This window comes from Syzygium oleosum, unplaced genomic scaffold (genome assembly GCF_021117445.2).
Source record: "Syzygium oleosum isolate NSW1041296 unplaced genomic scaffold, Sole_v2.1 Sole_v2.43, whole genome shotgun sequence".
Lineage (NCBI taxonomy): Eukaryota > Viridiplantae > Streptophyta > Magnoliopsida > Myrtales > Myrtaceae > Syzygium > Syzygium oleosum.
In genome coordinates this window covers 2,199,691-2,219,278 of record NW_026607527.1, presented here as the reverse complement: position 1 = coordinate 2,219,278, position 19,588 = coordinate 2,199,691, and the positions used below count along the sequence as shown (strand labels likewise).

Here is a 19,588-nt window from a genome sequence, read left to right as displayed (position 1 = left end):
TAGAATAGGTTTGACCAGTTACCCTTTTGTTCGATGGGTCGACCTATAGTGAAGTTAAGTTAATCAAGCCACCTGATCCTTGTGTTATATCGGTGGTTTCAGATGCTCGTCTGTTAAGTTTGTTTGTAATATGATGTTTGTAAGCTTGGTGTATTGGCATTGTATATAAATGAGTGTTGTTGTTCTTTGAATGTCTTGGTGATCTACCCCATCGTCGTCTTTATAGTCAGAGGTTTTATATTCGCTTCCGCATGTGTTTCTGATATTCGGGTTGGGTCGGCGATGTTCCTGGGACATCGTAACTATTCGACCGGTGCGGGATATCGCGAGCTCGATGGGGTTCGGGGCGTGACATCCCCCGTTGAATTGGTATCAGAGCAAGGTTAGCTCGATATCGGTAAGGTCGAGATCTGGAGTGATAAGGAGCGATGACTTCGGGGTAGTCAGTTAGGGAGCCCTTCGTAGAATGCATGTTTATGTTGATTATGCATGTCCTGTGAGTACGCGCCTGTGATTGCTGAGTGGTTTATTGTGATTATGGTGTTGATTGAGACGAAGGTGCGGCGGGACTTGAGGTGAGTACGAGAACTCTGTTGGTTGTTTGGGGATGTTGGTTTGAGGTTGCTTGATTAATCTAAGGATTGGTTGGGTGTTGAGTGTTGGTTGTCGAGTTTTGTGCCTAGAGCTTGGTCTCGTATAGTTGGCCTAGGTCCCTAATTCCCGTATGGAATTATAGCAGGTAGGAGGGTAGCGTGAGCCCGTGAGAATGAATAGGAGAGGTGTAGGAGCAGGAGGCTCGTCGAATTCTCAGATCCCGATCGCGGAAGATCCGCGTATGGAAGTAGTTCTTAGGGTGTTAGAGAGGATTGGGAATATGTTGGATAGGCAAGCTCAAGAGCGAGTTAATGCGACCGCCCAAGCTGCTGAGGCTGCAGCCGTTGTAGTTAATGAGAATGCTAGTAACGGGCATGGGAGCCGACAGATGCATCAGATAGTAGAACAATTTCTGAAATTAAAACCGCCCAAGTTTGAAGGAGTAGGGGATCCGGAAGCTGCTTCTAAATGGGTTGAGGAATTAGAAAAAGCTTTCGCGTTATTGGGGTGTATTGAAGCGGAGAAAGTGACGTTAGCAGTGTACTAGCTTCAGGGTAATGCGAGCGACTGGTGGAAAGCCACACAAGGCCGAGTGTTCCCAGCAGGTGTGGAACAAAATTGGACGGCCTTCGTTCAGGCTCTTAATGAAAAGTATTTCTCAGTAAGTGCCCGAGAAAGAAAGATGACAACTTTCCTCAGGTTGCAGCATAACCAAATGACCATGGACCAATATGAGGCAGAATTTGCTAGGCAGTCTAAATTTGCGTCGAGAATGGTAGAACATCCTGAGGATAGGACGCAAAGGTTTCGGGATGGACTGAGGGCTGATATTCGTAGTCAACTGATACCGGTAAATTGAGGACTTATGAGGAATTATATGAGAGGGCCCAAGCTATTGAGCAGGATATGACGGATAGAGCTGCTGCATCTGGATCACAGTATACCTCAGCCAGGGATGATCGTTAGCAAGAGAAAAGGCCGATGATGGAAAACCGACGTTTTGTCCCTCGGGCAAGAAGGAATATTGGGAAATCGGCACATCCGTATAATTTAGCCTGTAGACGCTGTGGGAGACATCATGGGAGTGGTCCCTGCCCAAGTATGACTGGGGCATGCTTTGGGTGTGGTGGAATGGGACATCACATCAGGAATTGCCCGAATCTTCAGGTTCGACCACCCCCATCATTGCAGACACCTCGGATTGAGAATCCGACTAGTGCAGCCCCGCTGGCTAATTCGAACAGGCCACCGGCACAAGGACGTGTGTACGCCCTGACGCGAAAGGGAATTGAGAATGCGCCAGGCGAAAGCACAGGTATGGTTTCCTTGTACAATTATGTGGCATATATTTTATTGATCCGGGGCGTTGCACTCGTTTGTGTCTGCTCGATTTGTTAAATTGGCTGGATTGAAACCGTTTTTAGAAGTGCAAGTGTGTGACTACACCATTGGGGAATAAGATATGCAGGAGAAGCTGTTCAAGCAAAGAAGTTGTTAAAGAGAATTTCCAAGAGAGAGAGAGAGAGAAAACCAGAGAGAGAGAGAGAGGTTCCTCAGGTCAAGTGACCAGCGCCATTTCGACGAGAAAGGTGCCGGCAAATCGATCTCTCAGGTGGACCTCCTCCCTGAATGATTAGAGAAGAGCTAGTAGAGAAGGCTTGAAATCGAGATCAGATTGTCCGATCTAGGACTTTCCCGGTGAAGCCGAGGCCATAGCCTTGTAGAGGAGGTGTAGGAGGACCGTCCCATTGCTTCCAATTGATTCGAAATTTCCGATTTGGGCTCAGGCGAAGAAGGTAAACTTCCTTCCCGATCACCTGCCAATTGTTTGATGAAATTCCAGAATGAGTGGCTGAACCATTTTGTGTTAGATTCTGTGATTTTCTTCCTATTTTTGAGCTCTTTAATCTCCTAATCATATTTCTGATGGATTACTTTCTTGTTTGGTGCATTTTGGATCGTGTTTTCCATAATCCATGAGTCGGCTACCCATGAACACCTTCACCGGAGCACTCGTGTCACGCCGCGACTCTCGAGCACGCGATAACCCCTATTCACTTAGGTCATTTGCATACGACGTCTCATGATTCGTCGACGACCTTTTATTTTATATTTCGATTACGCATGCGAAAGCATAAACAATCACCCAGTTATAACAGTAAATAGCAGGGATAGTAATAACAATCAACAATAGTCATGCCAAAATGCCATTGTATTTAATTACTAGATTAACCCCAAGGAAACACATTTACAAGTCCTTTAAGGGCACATTTCCTTACAAGCCTACCAAAGAAATACTGGGCTGGGGATCAATCTACTCCATCCAAAAGTGGGTCATCCCAAAAAGAACCGATCCCAGGTATGTCCTTCAAGGACTATCAACATAGTGGTTCGGCGAGTCAAAATAGGGCGAGTCGGGGTCATGCTCCGATAGTTCGTAATCCAACGGGTACACAGGATCAGGTTTGGTCTCGAGATTCTCCACTAACCCGTTAGGTGGGTTAATGGCCATAGGATCTCAGATCTCCTGCCTAGGGTCCCCATCTGGAGGACCATTGAAGCCCCTCAGAGGATCGTACATGCCCTCGCCCTCACGAATGAACCATGCTTGGAACTGATGAGGGACCTACAAAGCTAGGCCCTCATCCACCTACACAGGAGACAGGTTGCGCTCAAAAAGATGCGACTTGCCGGGAAAACGATGGGTAGTAATAATACTATCCATATCCTGCGGCACCTCAAACCGGATCGGGTGGTTCACCATCCTAAGACCCAAGAAAACAGTTAACAACAATAATGAGATATAAATCTCAGCAAGTTGAACTTTTCACTCACCCTCGGGTACTGTTCATAGCAGGCGCCCAACTTCTCTCTCGTTTCTGGTTCCCATGCTCCTGTTCACCCGATTGAATCTTCGGTGATTCTGGGCGGTTACTGGTCCGTTTCCTTTGGAATTTGGAGGCTAGGGTCGTTAGGTATTCCTCCCCTACATACTCCTGGGATTCTTCGTTTGGTGCTGTTTCTGGGCTGCACGAGCAGATTTGGGCTGCTCGTATGCGGATACTGTAGACCGTCTGGGGTTGCTGCGTTTCTGGTATTCTGCTGGATCGTTTCTGTTGGAAATTGGAGGATAGCATCTCCAGGTACCCCTCCCAATCTTTCTCCATTGGTTTTTCGTACGGTGCACTCCGTTGGCTGGTTGAACAGACTTGGGGGTTATCGTCTGGCTGTTGTGGGTTCTGTTCAGTGCAACTGCTTGCGACAAATTGAATCCGATTGTAATCTGTGCCTCTCTCTACCTTGTGCCTCCCCTGTCGGTTGAGTTCTGGCTATTGGATCCTTATTCCTGATATGGCTGGGTTGGTATAACATAGTTCATGGCTGAGTCTGGTAATTCCCGATCGGTGCTTCCTCTGATGAAGCAGGTCGAGGCCTTGAACAAAGCTAAACATGTTAAACAGGATAAGCTGGTGAAGGAATCCCATGGGATTACCTCTATGGATAAGGCTGGCCCCTCCAAAGTCAACCCACGTCCCAATACCCCGCGTTATGCTACTCGTGGACGAAGCCGGATTAGATCATCGTCCACCTTGTCCCACATTGATGCTGTTCAGCATAGGCAGAGCCGTAGCCGGGGGCCAACAGCTGGGGAAAAACCTGTTGTGAAATCAGTTCAACATCCTGATCAGCGCTCTTGGGCAGCTATAGTTAAATCAGCTGAAAAAGGGTTCCCTTTGTCTTTCATTCCCCCCACAATTGTTGATGGGAGACCAAGTGCCCATATTTCTGAAGACATTCTTCAGGTAGCTGACCCAAAATGGAGTGAATGCATAGTGGGCTACTATGTTGGTAAGAAATTGCCATTCAAACTTACCGAATCTAGCTTAAAAATGTCTAGGGACCTCGCTTTCGATGTTCCGCAACCGCTGAAGGCTTCTACTTCTTCCACATCCCGCAGATGACACTTTTAGGCGGAAGATCCTTGACGGGGGGCCGATCACCATCCTTCGGGTGCCCATGATATTGCAAGAATGGCACCCCTTGAAGCCGCAGAAAAATCCAGCACTCTTCTCTTCCCCGTCCGGGTTAAATTGAGGGACTTTCCTCTTGCTCTTTGGTCTGCCCCGGGCATAAGTGCTGTTGCTAGCACACTTGGCAAACCACTCCATGTCGATATGCAAACTGAGAGGAAGCGGATGATTTCATATGTCAGGGTTTGCATTGAAATCAAAGCATCACAGCCCATGATGGAGTCTATTGAAGTCTTCCTCAATAATGAAGTCTGGACTGTTAAAGTCGAATATGAATGGCGTCCTCTGGCTTGTACGAAATGTGGCACTTTTGGCCACAACTGTGCTTCTCCGAGAGCCTTGGCGGTTCCCGCTCGTAGGGCCCCTATTCCAGAGGATGATGCTCATAACTCTCCTATCCCAAAGGGTGACAAATGGGAAGTAGTCCAGAAACGGCATTCTGGGATGCACCAGGAAAATCAGCCCAAATCGCCTTCCCTTTCCCCTCGGAGTAATCATTCTCCAGAAGTATTGGGCGAGCAGACCTTGCCTAACCCTGCTATCTCTCCGGCCTCTTCTCCGGCCTCTTCTGACGAAGACGTTAGTGAGGATGACAAAATCAGCAGCATAGGGAGTTCTGTTGAGGAAGACTCCCCTGTCCTGCCTACTTCTTGTATGGATCATAAGGAGCTCACTAAGGCTGAGACCTCGGTGCCAGTCTGTATTCCTGTCGCTCCAGACCCTTCTCCTGAACTATTAGTGATTCCTAACAAGGTTAGCCCTTCTCCAGCAGCCAAAGTTGCCACCCCTAAAACTAGGAGAAAGGGTGGTAAAAAAAAACGGTAATTGCTCTTCCATTACGTGTTCATGTTTTTTGGATTTTGGAATATTAGGGGCCTTTCGGCCCCCCTAAAGAAAGCTGAAATAAGATCCTTTGTTAGAGCAAATAATCTCTCCTGTATAGGGATTCTTGAGACCAAGATCATTCAGTCCCTTTTTGAATCTACCTCTGCTGAGCTGCTGCCGGGTTGGGATTGGGTTTCAAACTACGAGTTCTCGCCTCGTGGGAGAATATGGGTAGGCTGGAATCCGCATGAAATTCAAATGCAGGTTCTGTCCATGTCTTCCCAGGCTATTCATGGTCAGGTAAATCTGCAGGCCTTGAATAAGACGTGCATCATTTCGATTATTTATGGAGAACACACTTTTGTGAATCGCCGTTCCCTCTGGACTGATTTGATCCACTCCAGTTCTGTTTTTGCGTCTCTCCCTTGGCTGGTTGCTGGTGATTTCAACGCCATCCGTCATCCCTCCGATAGAACCGGAAGCTCAAATGCATGGATCCCAGCCTTCAATGAGCTTGGAGATTGCCTTGACCAAGCCGGCCTTGAGGACCTCAGGTTCGTCGGCCACCGATTTACTTGGTCGAACTCTGCGTCTGTTAATCGCAAACAAAGGAAAATAGACAGGGTCATTATTAATGATCAATGGAGTAGTGAATTCTCCTTCTCCGAGGCATCTTTTATTGCCCCCGGAATATTTGATCATACTCCTATGATTGTCCGAGTTCTACCTCAACAACCGTCTAGGAAACCGTTTAAGTTCTTCAATTTTTGGATGTCCCACCCATCCTTTGAGAGCACTGTTAAACAGGTTTGGGATTTGGCCATCTTGGGATCTCCTCTGTTTGGGTTATGTAGTAAACTCAAAATGTTAAAAGCAAGGCTTAAACTTCTCAATCGAGAATCTTTCTCCGATATATCGACCCGCACTGCCCAGGCCAGGTTAGCCCTCACTTCTACTCAATATCTTCTTGATGCTGACCCTTCTAATATGGCATTGGCATGTCTGGAAAGGGAACAATCTAGAGTATTTTCGGTTCTTCGTCTTCAGGAAGAATGTTTTTTCAAGCAAAAAGCAAGGATTAGATGGTTGACTGAAGGGGATAGCAACACGAAGTATTTCCATCACTTTGTCAATAAAAGACATCTTCAAAATCGTATATTATCGATCTCTGATGATGCTGGTGCCATCATTCGTGAACCGGCCCTCATCCAGCAACATATAGTCTCTTATTTTGAGAACCTGCTTGCTGTTGACTCTTCTATCATACGGCCGGATATCTCGACCATTCGTCCAATGCTCCAACACATATTGGATGATAATCAGATCCTTCTCTTATCTCGTCAAGTAACAGATATTGAGATCCAGAATTCCATGTTCTCTCTAGCCAAAGGGAAGGCCCCGGGTCCTGATGGCTTCAATGCGGATTTCTTCAAGTCTAACTGGGATATTGTTGGCCCCTCTGTTATTTCTGCAGTTAGAAACTTCTTTCGTTCTGGAACATTGCTGAGAGAACTAAACTGTACAATCCTCACTCTTGTGCCGAAATCTCCCAATGCCTCTTCTATGAAAGATTTTCGGCCCATAGCGTGTTGTAACACAGTCTACAAATGCATATCCAAGTTATTGGCTATCAGAATATCTTCAGTTCTGCCTTCTCTAATTAGCCACTCTCAGAATGCCTTTGTCAAGAAGAGAAGGATCACGGATAATATTATGTTGGCCCAAGAATTATTTGCTGGCTTTCACCGTCACCCTTACCTACCGAAATGTGCTATCAAGGTAGATTTTCGGAAGGCTTATGATACCCTTGACTGGGGTTTTCTGGAATTACTCCTCCAGGCTTTTAGTTTCCCTCCTCATATGGTTAAGCTGATTATGGCTTGTGTCAATACGCCTAAATTCTCGGTTGCTATTAATGGAGAGATGCACGGGTTTTTTGCTAGTGGCCGAGGCATCCGGCAAGGGGATCCTCTCTCTCCATATCTATTTACACTTGTAATGGAAGTGTTCTCGGGCATCCTTGATGCTCAAACTCAGTCGGCTCCCTTCAAATTCTTCTGGCGGTGCAAGGCCACTAGACTTAGCCATCTCTTTTTTGCCGACGATGTACTTCTCTTTTCTGAGGCAAACATGGCTTCTATAGCTCTCCTAAAGGAAGGCCTTGATACCTTCTCAGGTTGGTCCGGCCTCAAGCCAAACGAAAGCAAAAGTGAGATTTTCTTATCAGGTGGTTCGGAGGAACTCCACAACCAGATTCTAAATTGATTTGGTTTTGCTCAAGGTATGCTACCCTTTAGATACCTTGGAGTTCCTATTATTGCCTCTAGACTCTCTAAGGCTGATTGCTATTGCTTAGTGAACACGATAACGGCTAAAGCCCGTTCTTGGTCACAACGCTTCCTTTCGTTTGCTGGACGCTTACAACTCATCAAGTCAGTACTCCATGCAACCCAAGTTTATTGGGCAAATGTCTTCACCCTTCCTAAGTCTGTCCTTTCAAAGATCGAAATGGTTCTTCGGCAATTCTTATGGAAAGGCCCAGATTTGGGTACGGGTGGTACGAAGGTTCCTTGGAATATTGTATGCCTTCCCAAAGCAGAAGGGGGTTTGGGAATTAGAAGAATAGCCGACTGCAACACAGCATTCATGCTCAAACATATATGGCTACTCTTTACTGATAGAGAGTCTCTCTGGTGTCAATGGATCCATTCTAACTTTTTGAAGAATACAAACTTCTGGGTATCCACCAAGCCGACTGTCTGTTTGTGGACATGGAAGAAAATTCTAGACCTTCGCCTCGACTTTCAGCAAACTTTCAAATGGAAAACTGGAGATGGTGCCTCCATTTCCTTCTGGTATGATTTTTGGCATTCCAATGGGCCCCTATATAAGTTGTTCTCTGATAGGGACATATATAGATCCGGAATCCCAAGGGACGCCTCAGTCAAAGATTTTTTCTCTTCTGTTTGGCATCAGTCATTTGTGCCGGATACATTCCATTCCCCGGCCTGGATGATGCTCCATTGTCGTGAGGGTGATGACCGGTTTACTTGGCAAGGGGATCCCTCGGGTACGTTCTCCACTTCCTCAGCTTGGGATTTTATCCGTATTAGAGGCCCCCCAGTCGCTTGGCATTCCTTTGTTTGGGATCATCATATAGCGCCTAGACACGCCTTTTTGCTTTGGATTATCTCCCTCAAGAGGCTTCCCACTCAGGAACTTCTCTTAAGCTACCGCAGAATTTCCGTAGGGGCCTGTGCGTTCTGTCGTTGTGGCCCGGACTCTATTGATCATCTTTTTTTCGGCTGCGGTATCTCTCGATCCCTTGCTCTTTTTTGGGCGTCTAATTGTAACCTTTATTGGCGCAATGGCTCCTGCCAAGAAAATTTTCGTTGGGTTGCTCGGGTCACTACTGGACAATCCTTTCATCAGCGTATTACTCGGTTTTCCTTTGCGACCCTTTGCCATCTTATTTGGACAGAAAGGAACCACGTTCTTTTTAGGAACCGGCCAGTTTTTTTGCCTGCTATGCGTACTCACCTTCTAAAGGCTGTTGGGGACAAAGGGCTCTCCCTCAAAACGGTGGAAGACAACCCCCGGAACAGAACACTGCAGGTCAATTGGGGTATTGCGGCGTCCATCTTTATGTGACCCTTGTATAGCTGTTTTTCCTTTCTTTTTGCGGGATGGCTGTCCTTGCCGCTTAGTGCACTCTTGGTGCTTCTTCCTTAGTCGCAACACCTTTGCACCTGTCGGGACATCTTTTGTCTTCTCAGGTTCGAGGTTTTTGTGTTCGGCTACTCCCTTGTAATTTGTGTGTTGAAAAGTCAATATAATACTTACCTTACCAAAAAAAAAATCTCAGCAAGTTAACGATTTAAGCCTCGTTTAGGAAGTCAACTCATCTCGGATGTACCTAAAATATGCAATGATATAATGATGGCATATCAATAGCAATGCAACCCCTTGCTTTGCCTTAGTTATACATAGTATCAAGCAACTCAGCACAGCATACACAAACACACCATCACACAATTGCAGGTATCATTACCTTATCTTGGCACATGCCCTGCACTTTATAAATCATCATGTGCCATAATAATGCAATTAGCATATAACATATTTAGAACACATAACAACTTTCCCATGCACGATGCACCCATGCATGTTCCGATTATTAAGACCATTCAGGGCCATGGCACAACCCTACAGTTTGGTGGTCTTCCAACATGACCGATATCTATCGCGGCCACTCAAGGCACGCCAGTCCTCGCACGGGAGTCTTTGGTTTAACCGGTATTATTCACAGCCACTCAGGGCACACTCGAAATCCATTAGGGCTCTCATCACAGCCATTTAAGGCACGCCCGCAATCAGGCAGGGGTTTCATCACGGCCATTCAAGGCACGCACGCACTCATTCGGGGGTAATGGGTTCTCATTATGTGATCACGCAAGCACCTAAACCACTCAGGCCAATTTCATTTCTCCTCATTTAAACAATACAGATGTGGTTGTGCTCACACATCAAAATACTGCAACTTTCATGCCTAAAAATGCAGTAATAAATTCACACGTGATCATATACACACAATTGAACTGTCAAACTTTGCATGCTTCCCCTTTTAAACATCCTTGCCCTATTTAATTTATAAAATTTGACATATAAACCCGACACCTCGGGTTTATTATTTATATGTCCATAAAAACCCTTTTAAAAAATTAAATAACAAGGTTTCACATTAGGCAATTATTTTTCAGGGCAAAGCAGGCATTAAACAGCATAAAATGAATATAATTCAATACTTAACTCAAGCAAAAAATACCCATATAAAATCCACTTATCACCCTAGTTGCGATAACTTATTATCCAATTAGTGATAGCTTATCGCCCCTTGGCGATAGCTTATCATTAAATTAATCAATAGCTGATCACCTAGTTGGTGATAGCTTATCACTCAAATAACGATAGATTATTGTCCATTTGACGATAGCTTATTACCCTTTGCCGATAGCTTATCTTCCTTTTTACGATAACTTATCATCATTTCCTCGATAGCCTATTGCCTATTTGGCGATAGTTTATTACCAAAACTTCGATAGTTTATCACCTAACTTTTCGATAACCTATCAACTAATTAATCACCATTAAACACTAATCACCTAATTAACTTAATATAAACTAAGCATAATCAAGTTTAACATACTAATTGAGGGATTAGAGCGTTAACTCACTCGTTAACGATTCCGATGACACGGGCACAACGGCGGCGGCGAAGGCTACGCATGACTTGGTCCGGAAATGACACGAGGTGGCGATGATAGCATGGACAGCAGCTCAGCAGATTCTATGGGTTGGTTTGACTTGCGGTGAAGGCGGACCGGCGAGGGAGGCGGCTCGAGCGAACAGCGCATGACGACGGCCGGTTACGGCGCTCGGCGGGCGGTGGCGGGTGGCTCCACGGCGGCAAAACAGCAGCTAGGGGGGGCGGTGTTGCTCAGCTCGGCCGAAGGAGACAAGAGGAGGGAGAGAGGAGGTAGAAATGAGAGGGAAGAGAGAGAGAGAGAGATAGAGAGAGAGAGAGAGAGATATTTCTCTCTTCCCCGAAGTCTTCACTTATTATAGTAGCTCCCCCAAAGTCTTCACTCATCAATGCCTAGCCTTCCTTTGTCTCTTTGTTCAATAATGCAAGAAGGGTATTTTGGTCATTTCACATTTTTGGCACAAATTTCCCATTTTGCCCTTGGGCCAAAGTCAAGAGATGGGCCTTGGAATGGGCCCAATTGAATAGAAATGGGCTTGAAAAGTTCGCGAGCTCAAATTGGGCTTAAATTTGCTATTGGGCTTTGAAAATGGTAAAGTGAGTTTAGTGGGCCTCATTGGGCCCACTTGAACTTGTTTGGGCCCAAGTGGCCGAAGCACACATTGGGCGTGAGGCCCAATGGGCCTTCGCTGGGCCCACTTCCTCCTGGGCTCCAATTCTCGGCCCAAAATTTCCTTTTCCGAGGATTTCGAGTAAACTAATAAATCAAAATATTAACGAGGCGATGTCCAATAGGTTAGTCTTGAAATCCTTGAAAGTTCGATACCCAAATTCAGATTCTAATTCATGGTCAAAATCGATCAATTGCTACTTTAATATATCTCAAACTAACGGGCAGCTTTTAAGAGTTACGCGTATTCGACCCATGGTTGATTTTGTTATCAAACTACGTTTAAGCTTTCTCGAGTCATGGGTGACCTCGGTTGTCATTTACTTGCAAGAGGTCAATCGCTAGTTCCGAAGTACACGATCATTAGGAATTGGTTTAGGGTTATTCGCAGTCCAGACAATGGTCAGGCGGAATCACTCGCGATCTGATTGTATATTGGTGAATCATTCTGTAACCGTTCCTTGATCAGTCTATAATGGCTCAAAATTGTTCCTTGTCAATCCTTATGGTCGAGTTCTCAGGTCATGCGTACTTAATTCCTTAACAGTTTTTCCCTATTGGTTAGTCCTCTCATGAGTGATCAATTCAGAGCGAGATTTAACTAACAGTGTATCGATGAAATAATAATTTCATTTATCTCGAAAAGGGTCGAATTTTAGGATATTACAACCTGAGCCTCGCCAGAGTTCATTTTCACGGCCAAGGGTCGTCCAATTTAGTCGTTTCTAGTCCCTTTGTTGTTTTGATTGTTAGAATGATTAGGTAGTTTAGAATTAGTTGAAAATGTTAGAAAATCCTAATTAGAACAGTTTCTGGATAGGGTTTTTAGGCTTAGAAATCGCCGGCTGGCGATGGTCCGGCTGTAGTCTGATGGGGTTAGGTTGATAGTGGGAACTTGGTAGATGGCCTAGGACCTATGGTGGTGGTCGGAGCACCAACGAAGGGTCCTCGGAGATTAGCCTAAAGTTACGGTCATGAGAATGCATAATAAACCTAAAGCACACCAAGTATTTGACAAAATGCCCCAATGAGAAATGCCTAAAACGACCTCGTTTTGGCATTGTCCCGGCCGGAGTGCTGGCCGGAGACCGATCAAGCCGGTCCAACGTAGTTGAATTAGTTCGGTTCGATCCCGAGAATAAAAAAATTAATAAAAAATAAAAAAATCATAAAAAAAGTCGTAAAAAATTAAAAAATAAAAAAATTCAGAAAATTAGAAAATCATAAATTTTTTTTAGAAATTTCCGGAAAATTCATGAAAATTTCAAAAATTAAAAAAATTCCTACAAAATTAAAAAAATTTCAGAAAATCCAGAAAAACTTCAAAATTCCATAAAATCCCTAAAAAATTGCAAAATCCCAGAAAATTCATAAAAATTTAAAAATTTCCAGAAAATCCAGAAAATTGCAAAAATCCAGAAAATTCATAAAAATTTGAAAATTTCCAGAAAATTCAAAAACAATTGAAAAATTCAGAAAATTCATAAAAAATGTAAAATTTGGAAAATTCATAAAAATCGAAAAAAAAATCTAGAAAATTTTGAAATTTAAAAAAAATTTAGATTTTTGAGAATTAAAAAAAATACAAAATTCCAAAAAGTTGCAGTATGGTTCAAAACACTTGTGGCCAACCCTTTAGAGTGAAATTAAAATTTTTGGAGTTGTTCTTTTGAAAACTACTTAGTTTAGGAATAAAAGGAGCCTAACCCCTAAAAAAACCTAAAAGGGGACTTAACCCCCAAAAAAGGGGTCTAACCCCTAAAAAACCCTAAAACCCCCAAAAACAACACAACCCTTAAAAATGAACAAGCCTTAGGGCTTTACTAGGCTTTTGATTGTTTTTTTTTTCTCTTTGAATGATTTTCCTTTTTAGGAACGATATTAGGATGCTATTTGTGATTTGAATTGGTTGTGCATTCCATTGTTGATTGATTCCTCCTCGTTTAGAATGGCTAGGATTAGCGGATAGGCCTCGAGAAATCGCATGACATGTTAAATATTTCAAATCGAGTTAGGTATCGAAATGGCATTAGGGATTTTGATATCAAGGTTGTTAATGTAACCAAGTCCCCCTACCCATGAAATCTCTGGTTCGCAAAAATCGAAATGGTTCTCCCCTGTCTCGATTAGATTTCTAGTCCACCATTAAGGACTAGTGGTGACTCCAAAATGAAACATAAGCTAAATATAAAATAAACAACAAATACCCGCTGTTTCGTGAGGTATGGTCAGGAAGAGACCCTCGTTCATTAGTGATATGACATCCCACCATTCGCGATGAGTGAAAGTATCTCCTAGTGCGCAAGGGCGTGGTGCGACAGTTCTTCCGATTCTTTTCTTTTTATTATTATATGCTTCTACTGAGGATTATTTGCTTGGGTTGTTTTTTTGGAATCGGCGTGCGATTCCCAACACTAAGTATCATCATCTCACGTTCACTCAAGCTCCATGACTCAATCAGACTTCTTGGCCAATTTGTGAAAGAGAGCTTTGATGCTGATTGACAAGTTCGAACAATGATACTTATATAGCAAAATGAGCGAGATCGTGAACCTTACAAAGGAAATTATTTCATTTACCCTCTAATTCTCCACTGCCATACGACTCTTAATTCACAGTTTGGTAAAGGCATGGGGGGACAAATTGCTACTACGACCGGAGAAGTTACACCACAAGAATATCGATAGAGATCAAATTATGTGACACTGGTTTTTCATGTCCCTTAGTTTTACAACAAACACATTCAGACCAAGATAATACTAGTTTTTTTTTTGTTGATAAGATAATACTAGTTGGACCTTATTGATTTTAGTGGGTTTGTGAATCCCCGTGGTATGATCATATTTATGGCGATGTTTGGCATCATTTCGTTTGATTATAAAATATTTCAATACGATTATAAAGTGGGGTGTTGTGTATGGGCCATGTCGACTGCTAGTGATATCTCCAAGACTCAAAGTTCAGCATTTTGTTTCATCTTCAAGCTCAATTTCTTCATTAATTTCCTCTTAAAGCCGACTTCATCGATTAACATAAGCAAAAATTTCACATAGGACCTTGAATTGGGATCTTTCATTCAAAAAAATTCTTAGAGTAGACATTGTCTCAAATAAGACTAAAGAATGGGCAACTTAAAGCTCAAAGACTCCTAGCCAAAAAAAAAAAAGCTCAAAGACTTTGACCAAAAAAAAAAAGCTCAAAGAAGAAGGAGAAAAGAGAGAGGAGGAAAGTATGGCTGGGCTTTTTATTTCGTTTCGTGGACTTTGGGCTTTTGGGCCTCAATTGACCTTATTCCTATTGGGCTTGACTAAAGCTTCTGGGCCGAGGGTGTCACGCCCCGAACCCCAATGGGCTCGCGACACCCCTCGATGGTCAATCATTGAACGCGACGTCCCAGGACGCGTCGCCGACCCAAACGAAACACCCAACGATAAAGGCAAGCGGAAGCGAAATAGAAACAACCCAGACAATAGACAATGACAACGGGATAGCATAGGCACAAATCAACAAACGCATATTATAAAACTGACAGTCACTTACAACATTAAATCTAGGTTACTAGCTTCAAGGCCACATTTTACAAAAGGGGGCGACGGTTGGGTGGCCTACTTCACTATACACAAAAGGGGGTATCCAAAAGATGAACGGGCATCAAATGCCCAAGTACTCCTGGTCTCTGGACCGCACGCGACGACTAACCGTCATTTCCAAAACCTGAAAATGTTTAACAACGGGAATGAGATAAATCTCAATAAGCAGACCCCTAAACCCAGCATAGGCCAAAGCGTACCCAGACAAGTTCAGCATGCAATCTACCCGATTACATATATATAATTCACATAAATGGACTTACCTCGCCATCCAATCATATGCCCACACTGCACATTAGTCAAATCATAATAATGCAATAATAGTCAATGAACACATCAAAATCATTCGAGCGCCATACACACGTACGTTCATCCAATTCAACCCAAACACATTTCATATGCGCATCCATCCAACTTTCACACGACCCGGTCAACACCCCACGTGTCGCCCTCCGATCAATCCGGCTCGTCCCGGTCAACACCCCACGTGACCTTTCAAAAACAAACTTTCACACGACCCGGTCAACACCCCACGTGTCGCCCTCCGATCAATCCGGCTCTGTCCCGGTCAACACCCCACGTGACCTTTCAAAAACAAACTTTCACACGACCCGGGTCAACACCCCACGTGCCGCCCTCCGATCAATCCGGCTCTGTCCCGGTCAACACCCCACAGGACCTTTCAAAACAAACTTTCACACGACCCGGTCAACACCCCACAGTGTCCTTTCTCACAACCCGGTCAACACCCCTCGGGTTGGCAGCCTCCGATCGATCCGGGCTTGTCAAGCATACACGCCACATAATTCAATCAATTTCATGGCATTCACACGTTCAAATATCACCCAAGTGTGTCCAGACAACCACAATGCAATTCACCATACTAGCACATTAAAAATAGCCACGATCCCACCAATTAAATTCACGCTTGTGCACCAACAAGCGGTCATCCGAAGGATGGCAACTACTTTGTCATCAAAACATCACTTGAGCACCCAATTTCAAACATGGAATCAATCCATAAATCAAGCAATCATTAGCCACACTTAGCACGCTACACCGACACAATATATCCTACAATTCCACTCCAAAGCTTGTTCATTAACAATCCATCGGACTAGCCATTATCACGGCTCATGACAAACCCTAACTCAGTCCTAAAACCAGCCACAATACGCCCATAAATCAGCCATTGTCACACACACATTGGGCACTAAATCAGCCCGCTAATCAAGCAACATTCGACCGTCACAACGCTCGCCATTTCCCACACATTTTAACCCACATTCCGCTCAATAGATTCACCAACATCATCCCGCCGAACCAGCAATTGACTCAGCCAATAACAGCCACTAAACAAGCCTCTAAACCATCATAAATCACCAACTAATCCAGCCATGAACAGCCCATACGATCAGCCACCAAATTAGTCCTTAATCCGCACTAATAAACCCCTAAACGAGTCAAATAATACCCAAAGTCCTAGACGGAGTTTAGGGAGTCGCTTACCTCGGGCCTAAGGGAGAACAAGCCGCCCAAGGGTGGCGAGGGGGACCGGAACAGCAACGGCAGCAGCCTCGGCTCAGCCGCAACTCCGGCGAACGCGCGGCGACGGACTAGACGATTCCGCGGCTTAGGGAGGGGGAAGGGACACGGCTAGAGAGAGGGGAAGAAATGGGGCGGCTGGACAGCTGGGCGAGGCGGCAGGTCCGCGCCGGAACAGTAACGGCGACGGCGGAGCTCCTCCAGCGGAAGGCCTCTCACGACCAAAACAGAGAAGGAGAGAGGGGGAGGAGGCTCATGGGGCGGAGAGAAGAGGAGGGGGGGTTGCCGGCTGGGGTGAGAGGGATGGCGGCCCACGGCGACGGCACCGGCGAACAGCGGCGGCCGGGCGCGATGGGCAGCAGCGGCGGGAAGAAGTCCAGAACAGGGGAAGGCTTCGGGGGAGAGAAAAACAGGGGAAAGGGGGAACCGGGGGTCTCGCCGGAGCAGCAACAGCAATGGCTGCGACGTCCAGGTGTCGGGGCGGTGCTGGGGAGCTGGCTGGACGGCGGTCGGGACTCGCTGATGCGGCGGCGAAGCGGTACGAGCACGAGCCTCGGGCGCTGGGAAGGAGGAAGGCAAGGCTGAGGCGGAGCTGCTGCGCGCGCGGCGGGGCGCGACAACGGCGCGAGGAGGACGGCGGTGGCAAAGCACGGCGGTGCTGGCCGCGCGAGCGTAACCGGCGTGGCCAAGCGCAGCGTAAGACGCACGGGCAGCAGGGAGCAAGGAAGGAGAAGAGGACAGCCGGGCGGCGGCCGGTGGTCGGCGCGACGGCGTCCGAGCTTGCTGGCGACGGCTACGGCGCTCGGCAGTCAGGCGGGCTCGGGCGGCGTCGGCTATGGCGAGCAGAAGCGGAGGCGAAGCAGAACCAGACGCGGCGAAGGAGAAGGAAGAGAAGAAGAAAGAGAAGAGAAGGAAGAAAAGAAAAAGAGAAAGGAGGAGAGAGAATGTCAGGAGGTTGGTCTGCATGGGTATGGGCAGATGGGACGCAAGCAGGGGGGAAACGTGCGCGGAAGTGGGGGCGCGCAGAGGAGAGAGAGAGAGATAAAAGAAAATAAACTTCATTCAAATATTAATTGCGATCCGATGGCCCAAATTCAAAATCGAAAACGATCTACCGGTCCAAAATAACCCTCGATTATAATAAGGGACAAAGGCCAAATTAATTAAATCAAACTATAACGAGGGAGGTCTACTAGCCCAAATTCGTACCCGGTCGAAAATTCACTTTTCCACTATTCCTGACAATCTCGACGCTGGCCACAACAATATCGACACCGTCCAATTTATTTCGTCCCGAAACTCCCGAAAATTGACTGTCAAGTTTGGGGTCTAAATAACGGCCAAATTCGATCAAGTGCAATTCTAGCAAAATCTCTATTTTAAAAACAAGAACCCAAGAGTGATTAGTTCCCGGGCGAGATTCTATTATAAGTGCACTGACGAATTACACGTTTTAGAAATCCCAAAAATGGGCCGAAATTCGGGATGTCACAGAGGGGCTCGTTATTTCTTATCCTCCCTTTATTTATCTATCTGTTTATTTTTATTATATATTTTTTGTTCTATTTTACTATTGTTTATTTTTTTTTTAGTAAAACATATGCTTGATTTGCCAACTAAATTTAAGTGACAACAAATATCAGGCTGCAAATAAGCTTTCGCTTATTTAGCTATTGACATGTATTTGTATACAGTCAAAGTCTAAAAATGATCGATCAAGAATCTAGTCTCACTTTAACCATCTTACGCCATGTGACATAAAATATAATTAAATAAAAAAAACAAAAGTTTCTAGTTATATTGTATACCAAGAGAAAGGGAATCTAGCTACCACATGTTTGAGCTTCATCTAATAGATGTCTCCATCTTTGCCATAACCCCAACGACTCTCCCTCCCTCCCACGCACAATGGCTGAAGAAACCCGGTCAAGATGGGAAGGAAAGGCCAGTGCTGAGCTGAAAGGGCCAACCACAGACCAAGTGTGGCCATTCTTGGAGGATTTTTGCAATCTCCACAAGTTGCTTCCCCTTGTCAACACTTGCCACCGAGTCGAGGGCATCCCGGCCCAGCTTGGCCTTGTCCGGTACTGCACCTCCACCACGTTCGGCAGCGATTCCGACCTGTTGAAGCTCAAGTGGGCCAACGAGAGGCTCCTCATGATGGATCCCAGCGAGAAGTGCTTCAGCTATGAGGTCTTGGACAACAATGATGGGTTCAAGAATTATGTTGCAACAATTAGAGTGATGCCCATGAAAGATGGGGATGGTAAGATGGGTGGGTGCATGATTGAGTCGTCATTCGTGTCTGATCCAGTTGAGGGTTGGGGGCTCCAAGAATTGTGTTCTTACATTGATTTTTTCCTTCAATCAATGGCCAAGAAGATTGAAAGTGCAATTCAAGAAGCTAGTGGGTGAAGGGAGAAAGATGTCATCTCTCTTCTTGATTGATTATGTATGCTTTAAATAATTTCTTATAGTTGTGCTTTGCATTTTTTTGGAGATCTAATCTCAACATGAATTACCGTTTTCTTTGCTTTATCCTTCTTTCTGAATTTTGATTTGAGAATTATTGATTATATTTTTTCATTAATTATGGGACTTGACTAGCATAACAACACCATTACAGGCAACTAGTAACGGTGCAAGCAGGACCACAAATTCTACTCTGTACACGATGGGCCACCGGAGCACATACATAAAAATCTGTAGGTGGGAAATCAAGTGGGCAGGAAATATTGGGTACTTGAGCCCAATCGTCGGTTGCCACGTGTACACAATTGGCCTCACGTTTGGAGGTCTCCTCACCACATAAAAGGAGCCGAAGCTCCGAACAAGGGCTTTTGCGGCCTGTCCTCTTCAGTTGGGCTGGGCTCCACGAATACATACATTATTTTAACGTGTCGAGACTCGCACGCTTTGTCCCCCCATTTTCCCCTTGTATCTATGCCTTCCCCAATAGGAAAAAATATCCTCCAAGGTTGTATTTGGTAGCCAGGATAAATCCTATCCTGTGTTTAGTTCATGCTCAAGACAGGATAAAGTCGGATATAAGGGGGATATAGCCTGGATA

The 19,588-nt window shown here is 45.2% G+C and overlaps 1 protein-coding gene across 1 annotated transcript; it reads left to right on the top strand.

Moving 5' to 3' along the window:
• Positions 1 to 18,426: 18,426 nt before the first annotated feature.
• Positions 18,427 to 18,982, top strand: LOC130136221 (lachrymatory-factor synthase-like). The gene has a single exon (XM_056306388.1). It carries the CDS (start codon positions 18,427 to 18,429, stop codon positions 18,931 to 18,933), a length of 507 nt encoding a protein of 168 aa, XP_056162363.1. The 3' UTR covers positions 18,934 to 18,982.
• Positions 18,983 to 19,588: the final 606 nt, after the last annotated feature.

What these genes read in the sequence shown, in the direction of transcription:
- LOC130136221 (XM_056306388.1), top strand. Translation starts at nt 18,427, where the DNA reads ATGGCTGAAGAAACCCGGTCAAGATGGGAAGGAAAGGCCAGTGCTGAG.